Here is a 13,268-nt window from a genome sequence, read left to right as displayed (position 1 = left end):
AGTCGACTAAGGAGAATGTTCGAGCTGATCTAGGATCAGATGTTTATCACGTCTGAAGATGCTTAAAATACTAACAAACAAATGTGACCGCTGGTGTGAGATCTGGTCTGTGAGAAAGGATAAGAAATCCACATTTATGAAGTGTACTTCAGCATATGCCAGTAAGAGTTTTGTCACAAAACGGAGTATGGAAAGCTCACACAGTGCTCGCACATTTCATAAACAGACGAGATTAAAAGGCAGAAATTTCCCAAATCCACATCCGTTGCCTGCCTGCATGATCCTCAGAGTGGTGTAGATTTTCTCGGTACGGTCAGTGCCAGATTTTTTTTGGTGGGGAAAGATTTGAACAATTGACTAAAAGGAAAAATCACTTTTTTTCTCGTTTCTTTCTTTCTTTATAAAAAATAAAAAATAAAATCAGTGTGTTCGTTTTCAGTGACTAACCTCTTCTGAGCCCCTCTGTAGCTTTAACCAGGTTACAGCCGGAGCAGCGAGACTGTGAGAAACTTTCTCCCCCCTCCTATTCTGGATCAAGTTTCTCTGCGGCTTCGTGACCGGCCCGAGATTTCTCTGTGATTTTAAGTTAACGCTGACAGAGAAGAAAGTGAAAGCCTGCTTACCATTAAGATCCAACTACGTACACCTCACATACCTTTATTTTGCGCCAGACCGCAGAAGCTCAGCCACAGCAGAGACGTGAGACTGATCCACTTGAGAAAACGGGCTGCCATCGTGTTAGTTTGAAGCTCCCGGTGAGAAGGTGTCATTCCATGCCAACAAGCCGAGATATTCCGCTTTCCCAAAACTTGAAAACGTCGCCTTTCCCTCTCCCTCTCTGCTCGTTGAGTAAAAAAGACTTTTCCTTCTGTGGGCAACTCAAACTTTGACAGCTCCTCCTCCTCCTCGCAGATATCTTCAGCAGTCCCAGCTCAGGCAGCGACTGAGGACAAACTACTGGCTTGATCTGACGTCACCACGAGGTAGGACAGATGCGCCTCTCGCGCAGGTACACGCCGGATGTACAAAGAACTGCACAAACCAAACAGGAAAAAACGAAAAAAAGGGGGAAAGAAAGGCAGTGTTTTCGGGAAATGGACTGCACTGTAGAAAAGTGGCCATAATGTGAGCTACAGCGTGCATTAAAACATGCACAAATAAAAAAAGCTGAATAAACTTCCTTGAGCAAACAAAGGCAATAACAGTAGCTCAGTAGCTGCAGAACAGAAACACCGGCTTTTATGGTCTGTTTTCTTAGTTTGGTGAAGAAAAAGACAAACAAGCAAAAGAGGAAGATGTCCCTCATAAAGTCACTGACAACCTGAAAGAGCCTCGCCGATATTCGATGAATGGAATATCAGCTGTTTTCTTTCATCAGTACATTTTAATTTCTATTTTTGAAATTTGTCACAAATACGAAAATAAATAAATAAATAAGCAAAAGGAAAAAAAAAAATCCTCGTTAATTTTGTGCCAAAAATGATTGTATTTAAATTGTGGTAAATGAGTTGTGGACCATATTTAGCCAGAGCATAGAAGGTGCAATCAGTTTTTTTGTTTGTTTGTTTGTTTGAAAGTGACTTTTATATATCCTTTATTTATCTGGGTAAATAAAAGTGTAATTGACATTAAAAATGTCTTCATCAACAGATGAGACCAGTGGAAATTGAAGCAAATAACACATCAGAGTCATGAAGACACTTGGAAAACAGGCTATTTCTTTATTTTATATATGTCTCCCTAAAAAATCTTCGTGACTATGGTCAGCATTTGCCATTACACATAGAAAATAGAAACACTGCAAAGTACTTTTTGGCACAACACAGTTACACCGTGTTGGACCGCATTTGCCTTCATAACCACCTTAATTGTTTGTAGCATAGATTCAGCAATCCGCTGGAAACATTCCCCAAAGATTTTTGTCCATATTAAGCATGACACAATCGCTGCAGATTTGTCGGCTGCATATCCGAAGTTCCTGTTCCATCACATTCCAAAAGTCCTCTATTGGACTGGAATCTGGTAACTGGAGGCTGTATAAGTACAGAGGACATATTGTTATGTTCAAGCAATCAGTTTGAGAAAATCTGAGCTGTCTGATGGTTGTAAGAAGCCATAATAAGATGGACATGGTCAGCAACGATCCTCAGGTAGGCTGTGGCTTTTGAAGGATGCTCAGTTCAATTCAAAATCCTGCTCCTCACTTACAAGGTCTTAAATAATCAGGCCCCATCTTATCTTAATGACCTTATAGTACCATATCACCCTATTAGAGCACTTCGCTCTCGCACTGCAGGCTTACTTGTTGTTCCTAGAGTATTTAAAAGTAGAATGGGAGGGAGAGCCTTCAGTTTTCAGGCCTCTCTTCTGTGGAACCAGCTTCAAGTTTGGATTCGGGAGACAGACACTATCTCTACTTTTAAGATTAGGTTTATAACTTTCCTTTTTGCTAAAGCATATAGTTAGGGCTGGACCAGGTGACCCTGAATCCTCCCTTAGTTATGCTGCAATAGACTTAGGCTGCCAGAGGATTCCCAAGATTCCCAAGATGCAGAGTTTTTCCTTTCCAGTCACCTTTCTCACTCACTATGTGTTAAGAGACCTCTCTGCATTGAATTGCACCTGTTATTAATCTCTGTCTCTCTTCACAGCATGTCTTCATCCTGTTTTCCTTCTCTCACCCCAACCGGCTGCAGCAGATGGCCCCGCCCCTCCCTGAGCCTGGTTCTGCTGGAGGTTTCTTCCTGTTAAAAGGGAGTTTTTCCTTCCCACTGTCACCAAAGTGCTTGCTCATAGGGGGTCATATGATTGTTGGGTTTTTCTCTGTATCTATTATTGTAGGCTCTACTGTACAATATGAAGCGCCTTGAGGCGACTGTTGTTGTGATTTGGTGCTATATAAATAAAATTGAATTCAGTTGTGATGAGCCTCAGTTTCTTGTTCTTTACTGACAGGTATGACACATTGTGGTCTTCTGCTGCTGTGTTGTGCATTCAGAGATGCTCTTCTGCACACTTTGGTTGTAATAAGTGTTCATTTCAATTTTTTGCCTTCCACTCAGCTTATAGCAGTCTGGCCATTGTCCTCTGACCTGTGGCGTGAACGAGGCATTTTTGTGCAGAAAACTGCTGCTCACTGGATTTTTTTATTGCCTCTTTTCCAGACCAGAAAAAGACCCTGGAGATGGCTGTGTGGGAAAATCCCAGCAGATCAGGAGTTTCTGAAATACTCAGAGCAGCTCGGCTGACCTCAACACCTAAATCACATTTCTGCCCCAGTCTGATACTCAATTTGTACTTCAGCATGTTGTCTTGATCATGTGTACACTGAGTTGCTGCCATGTGATTAGCAGATTAGATATTTGGATCAACAATCAGTTGAGCAGATTTACCTGATAAGGTGCCCAGTGAGTGCAATCATACTGAAAACTACAAAAATGTATAGCTGCATTAAAATCAGACTGATATTTATTAGTTTATATAGTAATTGATGATATCTAATCAAAATCAAATACATATTCACTTTTAAAAAAAAACAAATAAATATTTGTTTAAATAAATATCTGAATTGCAAATAAGGATAGTACAAAATGGTTAAACATTGACTGGTTTTCCAGTACTTCCTGCTGGTTAAGCCAATATTTACTGAAAGGTGGCCACATTCCTTGGCCCAGTTTTCTAATGCGGCTTTAACAGAGACTGGTTCTGTCTGTTTTTGGTGTGATTTCAATCCTTTGGTATTTTTTATGTAATAACACTGATCCAAGTGGCTGCAACTGGACTATAGAGAGACAAATATGTACTTACAGCATTGTTTTACAGCCAAACGCCTCCTTACTGGTGGATTTTTGTCACTTTGCAGAAGACCTGGATCTATTTTAAGTAAACACCTAGGCAGAAAAAGCTAGTATGATGATGACTCATCCAGGATACCAAGGCCTATAACTTTTAGAGGCCTCACTGAATGTGCCCATAAAAACAAAGCCAACAGTAAGTTTTGACATCCTGTTTCGATGTTATCCGTATTCATTTGGCGATGTATGAAAGACGGTCGTCAGAATCAGTGTCAAGCAGGGGTTGAATGTACAAAATGTCTCGAGAGTGCTGACAGAGTGTCTGTCTTATGAGAGCTGAGCCTAATTGGACGTCGAGCTGCTCAGATGTGTTTGTTGTTGTACACATATCAGACTCTATGGGGACAGGAGTGATGGAAATCATTTTTCACACTAGTGTTTATTTCATTATCGCAGCCTAATGGCACAGCAAAGCGTCTTTGCTCGTACTGTTGGAGGAAGAGGTTATTGTGTCTGGTGAAATTATAACCATTCTCCTCGAGGAGAAATTACCTAATGCGAGGCTAACGTTTCACTTGAGACGGCACAGTGAGCTTTTGTTCCCTGTGCTATGGTTGTGGTGCAACTGTCAATTTGACTGTTCTTCGTACTGTGATTGCTAAAGAAAAATAAAGTCAGTGGCCCTTGTTGTTTATGAGCATTTGATCCACAAGCAAAACCTGACTTAGTTCTTTGTTGAGAAACCTTTGTTGACAAACACAGCAGGAACACGTTTCTTATAGATGTCACCAGGTTTGCACACATGCAACCGACCACCTGGTATTGAGGTGAGAAGGAACGCGATTTGTCCCTTTCTTCAGTTAGAATGAAAAAAAAAAACAGAGCTGGAGTTATTCTTTGTCTTTACGCTGCTGCCTCTTCTTCTCTCATCCTCTCCCCCTCCCTCTCCTGTTGCTACTTCAATCACGAAACTGATCAGTGATCAGCTGATCGGCTTTTCTGTCGCCACTAGCCTCGTCTCTCTTGTTTGTTTATTGCCCATTTTGCGCCAGAACGAGGAAATCAGCAGATGTTGCGTGAAACAACAGCAGCACGTTTAAGCTTGATACGCTGTTGTTAGAATTTATTTAATATTAATTTCTAGTATCAGCTGATGTTTGCTGGAGCCACATCGGTAAAAGCTGCTGGTAATGATGTCGGTTTGGATATCTGTTGAGAGGGAAATGTGAAGATGAAACCAGGAGATGTCCTTACTTAATCAGTAGAGCTGAACAGGTGATGGAGAAACAGGTTTACCTTTTAGGTGACATGAATGAGTTGAAGGGAAGTTGTGAACTGTTTCTGAGAGACAAGTAACACCAGGATACTTTTCTAAGTAGCTGACAGCTGGTAACTGTGCAGAGGAGGATCTAGCAAAATTTTGACAGGGGGGCAGGCAGGGCATTAACAGGGAAAGAGGGGCACAAAGAAATAATTTTCTTTCTTATTCTCATTTAAAATGTCTAGCTTTTAATACATAATATTCAGAATCTTACAACCAAAGTGGTCATCTGGTGTACAATGTATAGAAATCATACATATATACGAATAAGATAAGATACCAATAAGACCAATATTGTAAACTAAGGAAACACAATGAAGATATAAATTGGTACAAAGTTCATAAAGCGAGCGATTTTACCAGGGAGGTAAAATATTCCTGTTGTACTTTCAGTGAAATAAATTTCACTAAAAGATTCAGAGGAATGCTGGTTTGAGTGCGGAGTCAAGGAGGCAATTTACGTGAAAAGGTAAAGACCATCTCTGAATCGAGGAGGGGGCCTAAGGGTACATCTTTCGCCATCTTACAATGCTGTGATTGCAGCCATTCCCCAACTGTCTGTGAATGGTACTCATGGCCATTGATCAGTGGGTTTTGGTCAGTGGTTGTTGATCAATGGTCATGAGAATTTGCATAATTAAGATTAAGGAACTGACCTCCCAGCCAATTGTTCTTCAGTGGGCTTGTTTCAGTCATTATGCAAATGTACTGTTTATATGATTGGGGAAACCAGCAGTCAGCTGAGACTGAAGAAGTGACAAAACGTTTCTCCCACAAAACGCTACGTCCAGATGAACAGAATCAACTTTTGGAGATTTACTTACCTGGATGATTGAGCATGCATTATAAGGTTTGTCTTACACTCAGCCACAGTTGAGGCAGAGAGGAAAAAAAGGGGGAGAGAAATCACCTCGGCTTCTTTCCAGAGACCAATTTCTACACCAGTGGCCAATATTTCAATTATGAAATGTTTCACAGTCTGAAAGAAAGGCGTTGCAGTCACCATCCACATTCTGCTCTGAGGCTCTGTGTGTCTTGGAGAGCTGACAAAGCAGAAACACTGAACAAACAAGAATAATGGCCAGAACCAGGAAATCAAAACAGAGTAAGATAAAGAAAGAGAGAGGCGAACGTGTTCAGAGGATGAGAGATGACAGCTACAGCTGGTAAAATAATTGCATGTGCTACCTTGTAATAGTCTCACATTTTCCATCTCTCATGCTAAATAAGCGCTGCGTGTTGCGGTATTTGTTCCTCAAGTAAGATTATAGATTAGCAGTACGAGTTAATTAATCAAGCTCATTTTCGCAGCTTGAGGTCTTTGAAGTGCAGTAAAAGTTGAGCAGTATAAATAATCCTCAACCTCTAAAAACATTTCTTTGACTAATGTTTATACAAGGACTCTTATTAAGTGGTTCAACGAGGCAGAACTGGTACAGTATGTGACCATGTTTTTGATGGAGATTACCCCTTTATCCCTCAGGTCTTATATCTGATAAGCATGACAAAGCCCAGGTGGGCTGGCAACATCCCAAAATATATATAGTTTTAAAACAAGTGCAACAAAATAACAATCCCCACTGCCGCTGCTGCTGTTGTTATGTCGCTGTGCTGTTTCTTGTACATGGCAGGGTTGAGACTGCGCTGAAGAAGCAAAAAAGAGGATTAAAAAATACGGGATCATACAGGATCAGCTGTCACTCGGAGCCGTAGCATCCCTAGTTATGATCCAGAGAAGGAGGATGCAGATAACCAACACAAATGAAGCAGTTTAGTAGCATAAGAGCAGTTTTTGATCTTCTACAAACTTTAGCTGGTTCCAGCTTCTCAGACGGGAAGTTTAATGCTTTCTTTTGCTCGTGTGATAGATTAACACAAAACAAACTATGTTTTGGCCTATTGTTTGAGTGGGGGAAAAAGTAATTTACAATGGGCAGTCAGAAATGATACTGTGTTTTTACATTGTCCACACAAAAGGATGCATTTTAATTAAGCTGGAATAAAACCCTGGGAAAGCTCTACTGTTTTGCATTTAAATGTGAGAGACCTTTTTTTCCCCTTAAAGTAGATATAAGGCACAACAATAAGTAGATCATTTATTTGAGAACTCACGATTACCTTTTTTTAGAAAGAATTATTGTACATTAGGTGCTTCTCCTGGAAAATGATGAGCGGAACCATCAAATTTTGTTTCAGCATCTTCATAATGCAGATTAATCTGCTTCGAGTGTATAGCATTAACTCTTTGACTCCTTCCTGTGAATCTCACTGCTCTAGTTTGGACTGTCATGGCTGCCATATTCATGACATGTGAGATACTGCAAGGCTGCGATTAGATGTGAGTGAATCCCTAAAAGCTTTAATAATAGCATGCTAAATCCTGTCTGCAGTGGTATGGTTGAAAAGCCCCAGGCATTCACAGCAAACTGTCAGCCACCAATTAATTAGGTTTAATTAGAGAAGCCAGTGAGATTACCTTGTATCGCACCATCTGGCCCCCCTCAAGGCGATTCTCCTTAAGCTAAACTTAGTAAATAAAATAGTAAAAGGCAAATATTTGATTTTAGGAATTGTTTGTTTTGTAATACCGAGTTCACGTGCACACGCACAAACAAACACACGCGCGTGTGCTCGTGCATGCTCGTCTTATTGCATTATGGTTTACCTCTCCTGATGAGGCCCCTGGTCTTTGGCTCTGAGCCACGTTCAACTTGTCGGAGCATGTGGTCTCCATGACATCTCAGTGCGTTACACAGTAAACACCTCAAAGTAAATGAATGAACGGTTTTAAACCAATGACCGTCCCTTTCTCAACTTCTCAACCAGTCACATCCTGTTTCAAAACATGGAACAGCTTGTTCACAGTTATGAGTAATGGCAATAATCTCCTGAAGGTTGTGTGTGCTCAGGCTTCACAGGTAATTTAGCTGTGTAGCTTTAGTATTGTGATGTGTGCAGCTAAGATGAAGAAGCCATACTGGTAGTAGCACTTTACAAAATATAGAAGTGTGTGTAGTAAACGCACACACCAACAAAGTAATACACATATGTTAGAATAGAATAGAATAGAATTCAACTTTATTGTTATTGCACATGTCACAAGTACAAGGCAACGAAATGCAGTTTGCATCCATCCAGAAAGTGCTTTAGCAATAATATAGATATATTACAAAAAAGGGTCTATTATAGGTATGTTACAATGTACACGGTATGAAGGTTTGTTATGAATATGCTATAACTATAAGTATGTACAGGCTATGAACAGGATACAAATATGAAAACTATACAGAAATATGAAATATTAACTATATAAGTTATAAACAGTTGTAAAAAGTTGTAGAACTATAATTATTGTTTTGTACAGAATGATTGTCTATACAGCATTTACAGTAGTGCAGTTTAGATTAGTGATATGTGGCTAATTTCTACAGTGGGTATATAAAGTGCAAGTGGTTGTGAGTGGTGGTTCAGTCCATGTTTGTTTTTGTCCATTGTGTGTGTGTTCAGTTATAGGTGGTTTTGTGTGTGTGTGTGTGTGTGTGTGTTCAGTCCATGAGTTAAATGTGCGTCAGATGTCAGGAGACAGAGTTCAGGAGTCTGACAGTCTGACATGGAGTCTTTTATGATTAAAAGATCAGATTCACTAAGAATATGTTCATTTTTGATGTTTTGAGTATATTTAGTCTTACTCATGGCTCAAGAGTTGAGCCTTCCAATTACAAGTTCGCCTTGTAATCGGAAGGTTGCCGGTTCGAGCCCTGGCTTAGACAGTCTCGGTCGTTGTGTCCTTGGGCAAGACACTTCACCCGTTGCCTACTGGTGGTGGTCAGAGGGCCCGCCAGTGTCCGGCAGCCTCGCCAGTGCGCCCCAGGGTGGCTGTGGCTACAATGTAGCTTGCCATCACCAGTGTGTGAATGGGTGGATGACTGGTTGTGTAAAGCGCTTTGGGGTCCTTAGGGACTAGTAAAGCACTATACAAATACAGGCCATTTACCATTTACTCTTATAAACATCTAAATATGCATAATAGTCATAATAAATGGTTAGAATCTAAGATGACATTTTCACTTATGTCTGTGCTCCTTAATAGGCTTTCATTTCTCAGCATCACAGCTGGGTAGAGGGTTACTTTCCTAAATCTGGTGACACTGATCGCTTCCGTGCCCATGCCATCATATTTCTTCAAATCTGTCATTCAGTGTGCGTGACTACAGGAAACTTTGAGTCATTCGTGAGTGATTGACTGGCTGCAGCAATGCACATTGCAGGTGATATTTAATCCAACCTTGTATTGTGCAAGTGACAGATCAGAAATGCAGCGTAGATTTAATCAGCTCACATTTCTCTGCAGGTAGCCTCATTCTTTCCACTTGAACATCAGATTCAAAAATAAGAATTCCTTTTGAAATTGTCCATAGGCCAGACAGAAGAGTGCAGGATAGGACACGCTGGGAGGCTTAAACGCTAACTAGGCCACTTAGCTTTCCCTGATGTCTCCATACGATCTTTTTATTCAGTCCCTGAATTATTTTTCATGTCTGCTGGCAAATAAATCACACCTGCCTCCCTCCTGGGTGCAAACTGTGTGCAAACATTAATAATGATGGTAATAATAAAATAATAATTTAAAAAAAATCTAAAGTCTGATTTGATTTTTGTCATGAGCTCCTACTGCACTCCTTCCCACAGGCCTAGGGCCTTTCTGTGTGCCATATCAAATGAATGTCAGATTAATTTCTCGCCTCATTAGTTTATATGGGGTGGATTCCGGTCTCAGTTTGTCCTGTCTTCAGTGTCCTGGCAAAAAAAAAAAAAAAAAAAAAAAAAGCAGCTAGTGGCTCTTTCTTCAACGAAATGCTGCCATCTGGTGGCTCGTTATGCTTCAGGCAGGTTTTTGGTGCCGTTTGAGCTAAAAATGTCGATCAGGTCTTCTATTCTGGGTCCTCAAGATTGAGGGCACATAGTGCAGGACCAACATTTAAAGATAAACGATCATGCAATTGATCAGCATCTGTCCTGACACACTGTATTTGATGGTTATTCGTGGCACGGGACTATTTAGCAGTTTTTCTAGCGCATAAAGGCAGTTACCTACTTTATCAGAGCGAAAATGCAAGCCACACAGTTTAAAATCTGGCTTTGCGGCCTTTGTTTTTCGGTATTTAAGATCAAAACATACGGCTACGTGTGCGCTTCGAACTGCACAGAGCCGTCGCCTTTGCAATGTAAACGTCAGATGTGCAGGCAGTGCTGAGAAATTGCGTTTTTATCTCGTATGCACTCTGTAGGGCAGCTCTTATGATGCTGCCAAGCAGCGCTGCGCTGTGTGAGAAATCAAAGCGCAGGCGTCGAGTCGGGAGGGAGCCTATCTTGCGCAGGCTGGATACTGTACATGGCCATTGATGCTGCTGGATAGATGTAGCCCCCGATGTAAATAAGAATGGCGAGGGCAGCGGGTCTGACACGCCGAGTTATCTCTGCTTGACATCGGAACATCACACCATCGGGATTATATTTAAGAAGAAAGAAAGAAAAACGCGGGGTCCGTTTTTTTCATCTGTATCTGTCTTGACAGCTCGCCCGATGGTTTTCATTTGACACAAAGCAGACGGGCGGCTTCTTCTAATAAACACTTGGGAAAAACGGGTCATTATGACCTTAGTATCCTCCAATAAAAGAAAACCATCGGATTGTTTTTACGCGGCAGCATTCTGCTTGCATCTTTTGCTTTGGATTTCGTGTGCCGTGTCCGGAGAGGGGGATCATCAGTTCAGCGTTGAGGTAAGATAAATGGCCTCCTACCCCCCTACCACCACCACCACCTCCCCCCGACTCTGAGAATCATAAATGACCGTGCTCTCTCCTCCACATCGTCTGCCTCAGCGTGGAAAAAACAAACAAACAAAAAAACAAAAAAACAGAACATGTATGTTGAGTTACCCACGCTATCCGTGGGCACATGCGATAAAGCATAACATGGAGACATTCCAAGCCTGTCAGGACAGCTCACGCACTGGAAAAAAATACCCCTCATTTGTTGGGTGCAATGAAACAGAAGGATGCTCATTTCAGGTTATTACATTGCGGTTCATGAAGTGAGGTGATCCAGCCCACTGATCCAAAATGTGCACATATGAATGCACTGAGATCCGTCTATTTAAAGTACAATGAACCCAAAAATGCCTCAGCGCGTCTGTTGTATTGCTAGAGAAGCTACTTTTTTGACAGGTCATCATGAAGTGAGATGTGCTCTGGCAGCATCACAGTGTTGGAGGAGATAAAACATCTACAGACACAAGTTGCATAATAGGATTTGCTTCTTTTTTCTACCTTATTAATTGATGTCATTTCCATCCTCACCACAGGCTCCCCTCCCACCACTCTGAAGAAATTAAATGCTGAAGCTGACAGTAACACACACACACCATTATTCAATTTAATGGCTCAATGAAATCTTGCCTGATATCTCTCTGAAATCTGTGCCTTTGAACAACCACAACTCATACAGGAAACACACCACGGGAGAAACCGGGAAAAATAAGAGGGATAAAAAAAGGCGTTTAGCAAAGCTGAGTAAGGGACAGAGGCAGAAGGGAGAGGGAGGGATGGGCAGAGGAGACAGTTAGTCAGATTAGCTAGCTGGAACATATCTCATTGGCTGTGTGGTGATAGGGAGGCACCTGGTTGGTGTGGACAGCTGTGGATAGTGTGGGTGCCAAGCTCACTTTCAGGACTGAACCTGCCGGTGCCCCTGAATGATTCTCAGCTTCACCTCACTTGTTTGCATCAAATCACACTCTGGCTTTTTAGGGCAGGAGGAGGCAGGGCCACAGTCCTGCTCATGAACACTGACCGAGAGCCGCAAGACATGAACACTGACTAAGGTCAGCAGCAGGGATTCAGCTGCTTTTGTTTTAGCAGTGCTGTCCACACAAGCAACCATTTAAACCCTAAAAAATGTGCTTGATAGACAATTTAACTAAATAACTGACTATAAATTATTGTATATGTGTGTGTTTCTCAAAATTAGCTTTTGATACTCTCAGGTATACTGTGATGTTAAATAAAACACTGCTGCAGCTCATTCTGTTGTTTTATTTAATATTCAGTAGTACTGTAGCCAAAGGTTAGTCACTGTCTCTTGTGAGATGCACAATGAATGATGCACTTTCATATTATTATTATACTCCCACTTTTAATGTATTGTATACATTACAGGAGTTTGGTGGATATGTGTGTTGTGTGGTGAATCATATGCCTTTTGTAATATTCCCAAACTTGCAAAATGTGCAACACTGTAGTGTAATCTTTCCTGTTTTCCTCTCTCAGATCTGAGCTTTGGTCTTAAACCAAAACAAAATATGATGGCTCAAATCTTTCTCCTTCTTCACCCCTTGCAGGGATGGCTACAGAGGTATGGCTACCTTCCCCGCACAGAACCAGGCATGTCTGTCCTGCGATCGGCCCAAACCATGCACTCAGCTATTGCTGCCATGCAGCGTGTCTACGGGCTCAATGTCACAGGGACACTGGATGAGAAAACCAAGGAGTGAGTGTATACATGTGTGGTGGACGTACTTGCGCAAACACAAACAGCTGAGCAGCACATGCACTTCCACTAGGCCATTAATGTCATGTTAATGCATTATGCTCCACTCGTTCATTTAAAATGCAGGATGGGCTATCAGTATTGCAAAGAATTAGTAAAGAGACAGAGATGTTTGTTTCACCTCGCGTCACCTCGCCTCACACAACCTAAGTTGAAGGTTTTAACGCTTCTCCCTCTTCTCATTTTGCATGATGATGCAGTGATATCACCCTGAGGTGAGAATTAAAGTTTTGCCTATGTATTGTGTTTGTTTTGTAGTTGTGACGTGGGTATGAATGAGAAACATGAAGGGCTGTAGTTTGGAGTAGTTTAGCGCTGTTCTGCATTCCTTATTTTGGTTCTGTGATTCTCTGGCACCTGTCAGGAAGAGAACTGCTGAGTTCACTTCAATGCTTTGTGTTGTCTTGTGACGCAAAACTGAGATCCAAAGTTTTTTAGTCAGCAAACTTAAGTCACCTTCTCTTCTCTTCTCTTCTCTTCTCTTCTCTTCTCTTCTCTTCTCTTCTCTTCTCTTCTCTTCTCTTCTCTTCTCTTCTCTTCTCTT

The 13,268-nt window shown here is 41.4% G+C and overlaps 2 protein-coding genes across 3 annotated transcripts in view; one reads left to right on the top strand and one right to left on the bottom strand.

Moving 5' to 3' along the window:
- egfra (epidermal growth factor receptor a (erythroblastic leukemia viral (v-erb-b) oncogene homolog, avian)) overlaps nt 1-991 on the bottom strand; it is a 44,891-nt gene extending 43,900 nt beyond the window's left edge. The window contains exon 1 of the mRNA XM_005742568.2: nt 656-991. Within this exon, the coding sequence (XP_005742625.1) occupies nt 656-770 (115 nt within the window). The 5' untranslated portion in view covers nt 771-991. The remainder of the gene's footprint in view (nt 1-655) is intronic.
- Nucleotides 992-10,414: 9,423 nt separating this feature from the next.
- The window catches only part of mmp16b (matrix metallopeptidase 16b (membrane-inserted)), a 16,979-nt gene continuing 14,125 nt past the window's right edge, over nt 10,415-13,268 (top strand). Inside the window, exons 1-3 of one of the 2 annotated variants that reach the window (XM_005742566.1) lie at nt 10,415-10,896; nt 12,516-12,664; nt 12,925-12,939. In XM_005742566.1, coding sequence (XP_005742623.1) covers nt 10,768-10,896; nt 12,516-12,664; nt 12,925-12,939 — 293 coding nt within the window. In that variant the 5' untranslated portion in view covers nt 10,415-10,767. The remainder of the gene's footprint in view (nt 10,897-12,515; nt 12,665-12,924; nt 12,940-13,268) is intronic. The other variant, XM_005742567.1, reaches the window with a different exon arrangement.

Source organism: Pundamilia nyererei, unplaced genomic scaffold (genome assembly GCF_000239375.1).
Source record: "Pundamilia nyererei isolate P.nyererei 1_Seehausen unplaced genomic scaffold, PunNye1.0 scaffold00121, whole genome shotgun sequence".
Lineage (NCBI taxonomy): Eukaryota > Metazoa > Chordata > Actinopteri > Cichliformes > Cichlidae > Pundamilia > Pundamilia nyererei.
The sequence above is the reverse complement of the archived record's forward strand: the minus strand, read 5'-3'. Positions and strand labels throughout refer to the sequence as shown.